The sequence below is a fragment of the Protomyctophum parallelum genome (genome assembly GCF_964188405.1).
Source record: "Protomyctophum parallelum genome assembly, chromosome: 18".
Lineage (NCBI taxonomy): Eukaryota > Metazoa > Chordata > Actinopteri > Myctophiformes > Myctophidae > Protomyctophum > Protomyctophum parallelum.
The window spans coordinates 8,826,999-8,840,392 of NC_139716.1; the positions used below are offsets into that span (position 1 = coordinate 8,826,999).

General features: G+C 45.5%; 1 protein-coding gene across 1 annotated transcript; it reads right to left on the reverse strand.

Moving 5' to 3' along the window:
- Positions 1-12,421: 12,421 nt before the first annotated feature.
- Positions 12,422-13,165, reverse strand: LOC310875944 (phospholipid phosphatase 2-like; the record flags this gene model as incomplete). Its single annotated transcript, XM_083789395.1, has 1 exon — positions 12,422-13,165. The coding sequence occupies one exon, from the start codon at positions 13,163-13,165 to the stop codon at positions 12,422-12,424; it is 744 nt and encodes a 247-aa protein (XP_083645521.1).
- Positions 13,166-13,394: the final 229 nt, after the last annotated feature.

A 13,394-nucleotide genomic window follows, 5' to 3' on the forward strand; every position in this document is an offset into this window, starting at 1 on the left:
GTGTGATTTGCATTGAAATGTCTCTGTCGTGTTAATTGTTTGCTCTGGGCTAATTAAAGCCTTTTCCTTCCCACCGTTAACCCATTCTGAACGGGCACCCATTTTGGTGTCAGCATCATGTTATGCTTTAGCTATTGAAAAATAGCAGATCTACAAGCTCATAGCGCGCCACCGAGTGGCGCGCTACGAGCTTGTAGGTCTGCTATTTTTGAAAAATCGAAGAACGACTGACATTTTTAGAATCTGATCTCAGGTCAGAATGGGTTCATCAGACCAGTGTGTGTCCAGTGGAAACCTCATTGTTAATGGGTTAACAATGATCAGCGCTCGCTCGCCGACTCCTAACAGAGCTCATAGCGACGGGGCTGGGCTGGGAGCTGATAGAGCATCATTCCATGAAAAATAATAGATCTGCTATTTCTGGCGAACGTTTCCCCAGGATATATACTGTTGGGTTCATAAGCGCTATACTGTACATACAAGCTCGCAGCGTGCCGTCACATCAGGATGCGTGCGTCATGAGCTTGGCTATAGCTTCACAATCTATCTTTTTGCACATTTTTTAAATACAAACAAATATTAAATTATTTGCCGACAACAGGGATGCCATGTTGACAGTGGTTAATATTGACTTGAAGGACTGGAATCTGTCTCTTCCGGGAGAATTCCCGGAATCTAACTAATTTCATTCACTTCTGTACATCTTTAACCCATTCTGAACGGGCACCCATTTTGGTGTTGGCATCATGTCGTGCTTTAGCTATTGAAAAATAGCAATCTACAAGCTCATATCGCGCCACCGAGTGGTGCGATACGAGCTTGTAGGTCTGCTATTTTTGAAAAATTGAAGAACGACTGACATTTTTTTAGAATCTGATTTCAGGTCAGAATGGGTTAATCAGACCCAGTGTGTGTCCATTGGAAACCTCGTATGAATCTGATCTTAGGTCAAAATAGGTTAAAATGTTCTGGACCCTGATTTTGTATTGACCCAGTGTACTTTCATTGAACTGTATACCCATTCTACAAAACTGTGAATACATTTTTCAATCAAACAAAATTGTTATGTTGAGTGACTATAGGATCTTAGACATAAATGTATAGACTCACTTTACTGGAGTGTGAGCATAGCCACGTTTCCATTCAAAGCAGCTGCGAGCCCCGGTGTCACGGAACAGGAAGCAATCAGTCGACAGGGGGGGGCCAACATGGCGTCATGCATTTATTCTCCTGTATGAAGAAGACGTCTTGGTTCTGGTTCTGTGTTATCCATAACAAGCAGGGTCTCCCAGAGGAAAGTATACGTGGATATGGAAGAAGTCTGTGAATATATGGAGGAAAGAAAAGGATGTGGTTATACGGTCTCGCAGAAACCTCTTATCTCCACATTTTCACTTTTTAAAGGTGTTCTTTTCGTCAATATTAACACCCTACTTGATCACACTATACAGCCAGGGGCGGACATCCCGACTTTTTGTTTTTGTTTTTAATGATTTGAAATTGTAAAGTATTGCAATCCAATTCAAGTGAGATTTATGTTTAGTTATTGTATATTTAGTATTATGGTTAAAACATTGAGAGCTTCTGCTCTGCTGTCAGCACTGCAGACAGACAGTGACGCTGTGTTGTGGTGGGGTAGCTGTGGAAACCCCCTGCCAATGTCGCTGTCTGTCTGTCAGCCTTTCTCTTTTGGGGGGGGGGGGGGGTGGGGCTGGGTACCCAAAGATTACAGCAAAATTAAAACAAAATACGCCATTATTTTTCCGGACGCACGGCTTTGCCGCGCAACCGAAATGCACCGCAGCACAACCCAGGGGGGGGGGCAATGACATTTTGTCTAGCCCGGGGGTCCTTGGGAGGGTAAATCCGGCCCTGACTACACAGCGTCACACAAAAAAGCCTTGAAAGTATAGCAGATCTACAAGCACAAAGCGCAGCGCTTAAACAATGCGTTTTCCCATTATTATGTTATGGTTACAGAAGATTTGGAGAATTTGGTTCAGGGATTGAAGTTACTGTATGCCTGCCTTATACTCTAGATAGATAATAGATCAGCTATTTCCCCGGAGAAGACGGCAAATAATCCATTCGTAAAATCAGTGTCCTAAAATGCCGATGTCCTCCATGCTGAAGTATGACAACACAAAAGTGTGGGCGTGCGCGTGCGCCGCGCGCTCACCACACTACGTCAGCGTGTCACACGACAGACCATGGCCTTTTTCATGCGTTGACCGCCGCGTCAGTCACCGTTAGCCGGCGTGGACGTGTCCGTTAGCGCGCGCGTCTCTTTCCATCACCGAGTGTCCATCCACATTAGCCGCGCCACGCCGAGGGCTAAGTGGCACGGCCAGCCGGAGGTGCGCGGCCAGTCGCCAGTGCTTACATCTTCATTTGCGGCTGCCATCAGGCAGCTGTGTAGATTCTCTCCCAGCACGCAAAACCGCTCTCTCTCTCAGGTGTGTTTGCTAAGTGTGTGCGTGCGTGCGTGCACACGGAATGTGGAATAAATGGAGGGTGAAGAGACTTTGAGTGAGTGATGGATGGAGTGTGTGCGTGTGTGTGTTAGCGTGTGCATGTGCGTATAGATGGAAAAGTATGCCTAGCCAAGTACATTTTACTCGAGAAACTGTACTTACGCACAGCCTTTAGGTACTTTACTTGAGCATATATGTCCATTTTCCATAATTTGACCATAAACTTCTACTCAGTGGCGTAATAACAAATACATAGTAAGAGCAGTTCCCAGTGCAGGCAAAAGCAATAAGGGTAAGACAGAGTTACGACAACTCTGTTCACTTCATGGGGCTTCAGTCCAATGCATTACATTCACACATTCACACACCGATGGGCGGTGGAAACCATGCAAGGCACCAACCTGCACATCAGGAGCAATCAGGGGTTCAGCGTCTTGCTCAAGGACACTTCGACGCCAACCTTTGGGGGACCGCAGGCGTTGACGAGACTCGCCCTTCCCTATCGGCATGGGAGTGGGAGTGGGAGTGAACCTAGCATTTCGCTAACCAATAACAGTGCAGAGGGGGCGTCACTCCAAATTTGGTGACGTTTCAGTGTTCTCTGCTGTGTTCTGCTGCCCTGGTGCGTCTTCCCTGCATCCCATAGTCCACCATGGGCACCGTTGGAGGTGAGACAGTCAGATGACGCCACTGCGTCTACTGCACTACATCTCAAAGGCATTGTACTTATTTGAGTTGTTACTTAGTAATATATTATGATTACAAAACCTATATTATTATTATCAAGCCCTATAAATTATTCCATATCTATTCTAAGCAAGATCTAGAATTTCGACATTGTGAACTGTGAACTTCCTCCACGGTGTGCGTGCGTGCGTCCGTGCGTAAGTGCGTGGCTACACGCGTGCCTACGTGCACGCGTGCGTGCGTGCGAGTGAGTGAATAGATGGAATGGTGGCTCTAGTATCTTGAATGTAAGTATAGAGGAGCATAATCTCCATTGATGAGAGAGGAGAGATCACAGGTGAAGGCTGCGTGTTGCCGGCGAGATCAATAGACTTGAAGCTGCAGGTATAGGATTGGTTTCGTGGAAAACAATCTGGCGGCACAAATCACTTGGGAATTCTACTTACAGATGGAGGCCCGTGGAGGCTCACGCAGGAACTATTTTCACCCACTTCATTACACCTGTAGTGATGTGACATTGTAGTCGATTCCAATTCCGATTCTGTATCTCAAAAAAGTGCTGACTGGTCTACCACGGAGTGTAAAACAAGGGAGAGCCAGACCCTGACGTGTTCCATTTGCACACTCTCAAGAGTTTATATATTTTATTTTTTGGGGGTATAATTTCATCTCATCAACAGTTTTTAAGTTGCTTGATTCAGTATTAACCCTTGGACTACCAATCCCAATTTTTTTGTTTGGGTAACAAATTGGCATATTTTTAATTCATCATTTTCACATTAATAGAAAGATCTGGTGGTTTGAACAGATTTCTTCTTTTTTTTTTTCATTGCTAGTGTATTCTCTCGAATTGCCACCAGATGGCGGGAACTCACCATTATGCTGATTTTGGTAAAAATAGACGAATCTTCCTAAGTCACTTACGGTTCAACGATCGACAACATCCGGCAGTATTTTGACCCTAGTCACTAGCTTGGCTGGTCCGGATTGCTAAGCTAATGCTATATTTTTCATAACGAAGTCAAATTAACCTCAAATCAACCCCAAAACATCGCAAAATATCACATTTTTTACAGTGACGCACATAGAGACGGCGCGCGTGCACGATAGCGCACGATCACGCGGATTTCGGCCGTTTTTTGGTAAATTACATCCAACATTAGTGATATTAGCGAAAAAATATACATTTTTGCTCCGTTGAACCCTAGATAACTGACATTGATTGACATTCCGTTAATTCCGTGAACGGGAGGTTTGTATTTTTAGAAATATTCAGTTTTTTCCGTTAATTGTAGCCCAGGAGTTAAGACAAAGATATTAATTTGATCAGACAGACACGCCCCCCTTCCTATACAAACCCATTGTTAATTGTTATCTTTAAAGAATCACTGAGGGGTTTTACGGTGTAGTTTGGGTTTCCAACTTCCATAATGACCTACTGTATGAAAAATGTCTGTGGCCTAATGCAGTGCTTTTCAACACTTTTCATATCAAGGTCCATTATTTATTCGCCATTTGAGCCACGGACCATCAATTTGATGAGATTTGGCCTATCGGACCCAAAACGTACAATACTTTGATGTCGTTGGATAAGATTCTGTCCACAATTCCATGCTGTGTTGATGTGATGCCAACATATAGGAGAGATAACAGGCAAACGTTGATCAAAATAACAATTCTTCTACATTCTCTAGACAGATATTTTCATATTTAACAACAATTGTACTCTCGAGAGCATAAAATGAAACCAAAGTTTCATGTTACACTCTCAAGAGTTAAAGATCTATAGTCTAAGAGGGTCCATTCGGTTACCAACTCGCCATCATTTAGCCCGAGGACCACCTGGAACCTCCTGGAGGTTTCCCCCGGACCCCTGGTTGAGGACCACGGGCCTAATAATGCAGATCAAATCGGGGGTCTTTGAAATGAAAAACCACTGATATAACCCATTCTGAACGGGAACCCGTTTTGGTGTCAGCATCATGTCGTGCTTTACCTATTGAAAAATAGCAGATCTACAAGCTCATATCGCGCCACCGAGTGGCGCGATACGAGCTTGTAGGTCTGCTATTTTTTGAAAATTCGAAGAACGACTGACATTTTTTTAATCTGATCTCAGGTCAGAATGGGTTAATCAGACCAGTGTGTGTCCAATGGAAACCTCGTATGAATCTGATCTCAGGTCAGAATGGGATAATATAGGCAGTTTGGAGAATAGATCCTACTCGAGGCTGGAGACTTGTTCATTTTGTCCTGGGACCGCGTGGCCTTTTTAGTGATAATGTAACCTTCACGGTGTGAGAGGTGAGTGGTCTGTGGTGGCTCTGTGTGCTCGGCACGGCAAACTGTCATTTGAAACACTTCACAACACGGCCCCCGGGGGTCTCATTTGGCTATAAGGCCAAAGACTCACGCTCCAAATATGACCTTTAAAAAGCCCAATGTTTCTTTTTCTCTTCTCGTTTCCCCCCCCCCTGTATGCACATATTCGAGAGTTGCAAATGGAAAATTAGTCTTTTTGTTAGGCTACTTGTATTGAACTATTTTATTCTCACCTGCCTCTCTTTTCACTCTCTTCCTTTCTTAAATCTTTTTACGTTTATTTATATTAATATTATTAATATTCTACTGTTATTATCTATGCTGTTGCATTTGTCTGAAGGAAGGCCAAACCAAAATAAGTTTTACTCTTACAGTATGTATACCTGTACACAAGATGTGACAACAAAGCACAACCTTGAACCTTGAACATCACATTGTGAGCGACATACTGTACTGTACAGTTCCAAACACTGAATCCTCATATAGCGGGGCCGTTGATGAACCGCGGCGTGATTGCGGTTCGCGGCGAGATCAAAAAGGCACACACAGCGCTCTCTTTCAGCGGCCAGGACTGCGTCGATTGTCGGCAATATCACAAAAGGCTCAGGTGCCAAGAAGTGACTCCTATGCTTGACTGATCATTTCCCAGGCGAACAAAGACTTATTGAAATCTGTGTACGGCCTATGGTTTGGAAAAACCGCTGATTGGCAGAGTTATTACCAAAGCTCAGGTGCCGGTCGGGGCGTTTGTGTGTGCTTAACCCATTCTGGCCGGGCACCCATTTTGGTATTAGCATCATGTTATGCTTTAGCTATTTAAAAATAGCAGATCTACAAGCTCATATCGCGCCACCGAGTGGCGCGATACGAGCTTGTAGGTCTGCTATTTTTGAAAAATCGAAGAGCGACTGACATTTTTAGAATCTGATCTCAGGTCAGAATGGGTTCATCAGACCAGTGTGTGTCCGGCGGAAACCTCGTATGAATCTGATCTCAGGTCAGAATGGGTTAATGAATGGCTCCAAGCGGGTGTCACATGCCCGTCAGGGGTACAATAGAGGCGGGTGACAGGGCTGGCCCTGGCCCATCAGTCACCCTACTGGGGAGGGTTAAAGGTGAACCTGGCACCCCATCTGGCCTCATACTATACACTGATAGGAGGGGGGGGGGGGGGGGGGGACACGCTTACCCAGCCATTCCAAACCTGTGTGGGCCCAGAGGGGGCCCCACTCACTGGTGGGCTGCGAGGGTATTGCAAAAGTGGGCACCCAAAATAATTGGGGCAAAACACTATTATGATTTCAATGATAATGTGACATGCACGTTATTTCTTTTCCATTGGACCACCTCCTGACTGCCAAGGACGAGTTATAGAAAAGTTTTTAGGTTTTTGTTTAATTAGATCGCGCTCTTATCACTATACCGTATATGAATAGCAATCGGTTGCTATAGGCGATCGATAAACAGGAGATTAATCGGAAAGGGGAAAAAAGTCTGCCTCCGTCCTGCACTTCAATGTATGAACTGACCTTTTTAACCCATTTTAGACCGGAGTTAAAAACATTCACTTTGAAAGAATATAATATTCAAAGATTTGCGCCACATTTTTACGGGTTTTCAAAAATAGCAGACCTACAAGCTCGTAGTTTTTTGTCGGTTTTGTCGACCCAAATTCGGAACACAATCGATCGATGAGAAACATGCTCTGAAAATGCGCGTCTTGTCAGATGGGTTGGGCTGTGAAAGCCATTGTTACAATTTACAATGTATAGGCATTTAGCAGACGCTCTTAATCCGGAGCCATTTATAATAGTAAGCAAGAACAAGACAAGGTGATACATCGAATACATAGAAATAGTCATCAGGGATCATAAGCTATAAGAACCCAACATCCGTCTAACAGTATGGAATCTTTGTACAATGAAACTATAAATAAAGAAGAATGCCATCTACATAATACATTAATATTTTACTTTTAGCCTGCGAGGTTGTCGAGGTTAGGTTAGGAGTGAGTTTGCGGGCCTAATTGCGACGGGCATTGGAACCACTGTCTTACACTGATAGACACACAGACACACACACACACACACACACACACACACACACAAAATGCAGACGTACATTTGTAAGCAGCACCATGCGCACACACACACACACACTGACCCCCATGAGGGTTGGGGGGGTCAGGGGTGATCTGTCACAAAGATGACCCTCCATTGTGACAGATGGACGCACACACACACACACACACACACACACACACACACACACACACACACACACACACACACACACACACACACGGTAATGGGAAATGAAGTTGTTCATTGGTTCAACATTTATAAAACCCACACAGACAAATTACAAACTGTAATAGATTGTCATTTGAAATGAGAATCTAGAATAATAAAATGTTATTATAATAATAACATATAATTAATAATAACAACGTACATTTACAAAAACAACAACATGAAAGCGGTGACAGGTGGGGCTATTGTGAGGTGTCATGTCCGCAGCAACGACATTCAAGCACGCGAGCACACACACGCACACGCGCACACACACACACACACACACACACACACACACACACACACACACACACACACACACACACACACACACACACACACACACACACACACACACACACACACACACACACACACACACACACACACACGCACACGCGCACACACACACACACACACACACACACACACAGTGTCACGGTGTGGCTGACAGGGTGCTGACCTGGACGACCCCGGCTCCCACACGGGCCTGGCATATGGGTGGGTGGGGGGGGGGAGGGCACACAGGGAGACAAAGACCACCGGCCCTGACTGGCACTGCCACCTGCATGATGGGACCAGTGTATGTATTTTGGTTAATTAAAAACTGCCTTCGATCAGCCAACTTACTGTATATAACTGCGTTTGCACCTTGCATGTTTTACACCAGCGCGTGCGTATGTGACTGTGTGCGAGTCAAACGCAGGGAGACCTGCCCAAGGGTCCTGCAACAAAAAAATGATTGTTTATCCCATTCTGACCTGAGATCAGATTCATACGAGGTTTCCACTGGACACACACTGGTCTGACGAACCCATTCTGACCTGAGATCAGATTCTAAAAATTTCAGTCGATGATGATTTTTCAAAAATAGCAGACCTACAAGCTCGTATCGCGCCACTCGGTGGCGCGATATGAGCTTGTAGATCTGCTATTTTTCAATAGCTAAAGCATAACATAATGCCAACACCAAAATCGGTGCCCGGTCAGAATGGGTTATTCAGATGTCTAGCCAGTTCCATGTAAGCCATCATGTACGACCCACAGCAAATTAGTCTGATATGAAAATGTGATTATGTCTTTGGTATGTTTATTTAGCTGGTAGTGGGCCGGTGGAGGGGCAGGTGGTTGGCATGGGTTGGCGTGGATGGCCATGGGCAAACACTGGGTGGGCATTGGTATATAAGCAAGGCCGAGTAGGAATTGGCATGGTTTAGCCCAACTGCTACCACTTGGTATATTAATTAGAGTCCACTGTACAATATTTGATCCCCATCCGATGTACTTTAATCTAAAACGGTGCCAATTGCATGAGCTGTAATCCTGGGCACTACTCTCCCTCTGCCAACCTGGGAGGAGCCCCGAACTGAGCTCGTGTTTCCCTTCACTGCACGAGTAGTGAGCAGGCCAATTAAAGGCATAGTGATTTCACTCAAAAAACCTTAGGTTTCGTTTTTGGCTGTGGGACCCAGCCTTTCGTCCAATCAGGATAGAGAGTCAAAAACGAAACCTAAGTTTTATAGACCCCCAGGGGTTAACTGGGGACAGGGAGGAACTCCTTATATGGCCAGCACACTACTCTATAGTAGGGAGGATTATCACAACAAAACAAAAAAATAAGTGATATTTGAATTAATTAAAGTGGTTGAACTTTTGACATTTACTAATTTTGCTGCGGACCCCCTCAAGGACCCCCGGGGGTCCCAGGGAAGCCACTTTGAGAACCACTGCTGCAATAGGCTGCAATATATTTGACCAAAACGAGCCTCTCCAAACCTATGGTTACATCCATCTGAACCACAGGCCAACACAAACACTGGATGCTTGTATTGACATAAATTGTTTTGTCAAAGGGGAAAAGAGGGCCAGCGTATTTGCCATGTATGTACTTTTGTATAAGTTGTATAATTTGGAAGCAATTCTCTCAGTTTGATTATTATATAAATTTTTGCCTCCCATCTGTTTTCGGCGCCTGGCTTAGCAGCCCAACGCGAAGGTTTTGCTGGAGGAAAAAAAAAAAACAGCCTGCGGAGCAAATCAGGCCAAGTGAAATAATGAAAGGGATTACCATGCAGCTTGTCGAAGCAACAAACACATTTCAAGCAATTAGTGTGGAATGCTGATGATATGAAAATTAACCCATTCTGACCTGAGATCAGATTCATACGAGGTTTCCGCCGGACACACACTGGTCTGATGAACCCATTCTGACCTGAGATCAGATTCTAAAAATGTCAGTCGCTCTTCGATTTTTCAAAAATAGCAGACCTACAAGCTCGTATCGCGCCACTCGGTGGCGCGATATGAGCTTGTAGATCTGCTATTTTTAAATAGCTAAAGCATAACATGATGCTGACACCAAAATGGGTGCCCGGCCAGAATGGGTTAAAGTCAATTAGATACATTGTACGTCCGGGTGAAATTGCGTGGGTGAGCGCTGGACTCTGCCCATGGATTGCAATTGATTTATGCTTGTATTTTTTTTTCCCCTCTGCATGCCGTAATGAAATACGTTCAATAATTCACATCACACCTGAAAAGAGCTTCTGTTTCTGTGCCTCAGCCGTGGACAGAGATGGCTGGAGGCATTTATGTTTCTGGGTTGATCATTCATCCGCAGTATTCCCATGCTTTACTTAAGTAAAAGAAATACTCTTGTTACAAGTAAAAGTCCTGTATTCAAAATGTGCTTGAGTAAAAGTACAAAAGTATTGCTATCAAAAGGTACTTACAGTTCTGTCTGTCTGTCTGTCTGTCTGTCTGTCCCAACCTTGTGATTGTTTCATAAAAAAGAAACTGCACGGTTAAGCCAGAACTGCAAAATGTTGCAGAAGAGGAAACTATATGAATACAATAAGGAGCCCCCACCCCTTCGGGCTTGGCCACTTAAAAATAAACGTATTACCGGTGCCTCTCGAAGCACAGGCCTCTCTCTCAACCAGGTCAGCAACGTTTGTGATGCCACGCATTCATTGTTCCTCAACGTATAGTGAATATTTGTTCGCACCACATAAGTAAGGTGGGCGGAAAGACGTGGTGGTTGTGCAGGCTTGTCATTGCAGTTAACCCATTTTGACCTGAGATCAGATTCTAAAAATGACCTACAAGCTCATAGGAGCTTGTAGATCTGCTATTTTTCAATAGCTAAAGCATAACATAATGCTAACACCAAAAGGGGTTCCGCGCCAAAATGGGTTAAAAGGATAGAGAGAGAAGAGCATAATGGACTAATCCGCGTGATACAACTGTGGGTGCTAAATAAATAAATAAAATAAATAAATAATGAATGTAGGTGTTTAAAACAAATCAGCTCAGTCTGTGCAGTGTCAGACTTAGCTCTTGTTCAGCAGTCTAATTGATGACAAGTAAAAGCTGTTGAAGAGTCTGGTGGTATACTTGCTCCCCATGCTCTGGACAGTGTGGGTGTGGCAGCGGATTGAACAGGCTGTGTGTGTGAGTGTGTGCATGCTGGGGTGGTGAAGTTCGAACCCGGGCTCCCCCAGAGTTAGTATCGAAGTGTCCTCGAGCAAGACCCCGAATTGCTCCTGAGGGGTGAGGAGGCTCTGCAATGCGCACTGGAAGGCTCTGCGCACGTCAGCCTCCAAGATGGCTGGCCTCCACGAGTATAGTGCAGGCAGTGGGAGGTTGTGGCTCCCTGGTTTACGCTCAAAACGAGGATAAAAAGGTCTTCAGCTCGCCGGGGGGAGGGAGGCACATATAGGAGTTCTCTGCAGATCTGGCTCTCCATCTGATGGTCTGTGATGGTATAAGTGGAAACGTGAAAAAGTAGTGTGTACCGGTTTGTGTGATGTGTGGATAAAATCTGTACGATTGGTGGCGCTATAACAGGCCGCTCTGGAGAAGTCGGGCACAGGTTCGTCGTTGGCATGCAGTGAGTGTGTGTGTGGACCATAGACTGTAAAAAATATGGACAAAGCGTTCCCCGGGTCTAACATGAACGTAAAATGAAGCCTGAAATCCCTTGCATTCTAATGCACTGTAGTCGCCATCTTTCTAGATCCGTTTTGGCCCAGCTGGCCCATTGGCTGCCCAGACAACGAGGTGGGACTTCCCCCCTTTCTTCTCCGTTGGTTTTTATTTTGACTCGAGTGGGAGGGGAATCCCGATCATAGACTGTAACGGTAGCCACGCCCCTCAGAACATGTGCGACTTTATGGTCATTTTTTAAATAAATGGGACCATAATTTTCCAAAAAGAATATTATGACATTAGAAATGAGACTTTAAACTAGTGACTGGAAGCAGAAAGTATTCATGACCATGTTTATTAAGGTAATACAGTCTAGGTGAAGTTGGGCCAAAATACTTGGGCCTCTATGGAGCTATGGGGCTTTTTGGGTCCAGTCCAGCGCCACAACAGGCCATTATATGAACTACCGATTTCAAATGAGGCTTCACGAAATCTGGCTGACTGCCCCCCTGGTGTGCACACCTTGGCATCAACCGGGCCAACAGCGGCGGGGATTAGCTGTACACGAAGGGACGGACACACACACAGACCGACGGACAGAGAGGGTGCAAAACATATACTCTCTCCCCATGCCTTCGGCCTGGCGGAGACGGCGACATTTCGTATATGTTCACGAAACTGCAAAAGGGTTTTAAGTTGCTTCCTTGCTGGAAGTCAGGGAACCTGCGAGGTGAGTTCATGTTCCAGTTCTTCATCGCTCATCACCGCGTCTTCCGGCGTCTTAAAGACGTCCGGGAAGAGGTGGTGCACGATGGAAAAGGCGAGTATGGCTCCTTGCAGCAGTCCGAGCAACACGTCGTTCAAGTGGCTCTTGTTGTCCGCCACGCGCGAGTATCCGACGAACATGGCGACCACTATCAGGTTGGTCTGGATGGCGGGTCTGACCATGCGCGTCCACCTGCCGCCGCCTTTCATGCGAGTATGAACATAGATGGCCGTGAAGACCATGGAGTACATGACGTGGGAGGAGTGAAAGGAGTAAAACGACAACCTGGAACTCGTTACATCATGTTCGTCTGGCGCGTTGCACAGCGGTTCCTGTATCCATCCCTTGCATCCAACCCTTTTTCCGTCATCATCCATCCCTTCCAATTCACACACGGCGAGGAAGTGTGGACGGAGATGGCCTATGTAGAACTTAGCCAGGTGAGTCAACGAATTGCTGGCGCAGGCTCCAAACAGGTACGTGGTCGCTAACCTGTAGTATGTCCGGTCGAAATGGTGCGTGTTGGTGAACATCTCCCCTATTCCGAATATCACGGCGGGGAGGAAGTTGATGCCTACCCAAGCGTCGCCCGTGACGGTGGAGGGCCTGTTTGGGCTTTTGAGATTGATGTCGTCGCAGTGGAGACCCCTTGTGTACGGTAGGGGGGCGTTGTTGAGGATGATCGACGGCATTAACGCGATGAAGATACAAAGAACATCCACTACAAACCTCAAGATCCACCTCACGGACACTAACATTGTCATTGTTAGGCTGGTGCTGGGGGTCACTGCTTAATGTAAAGGGCGGGGTTCGATTATCGATCGAGCATTATAGGGGGTGCTCGATCATAATTTGACCAGCGATCGCGATTCAGAGGTGATTTCAGGTAAGGGTGCCTCGATAACCAAATATATCAATAAT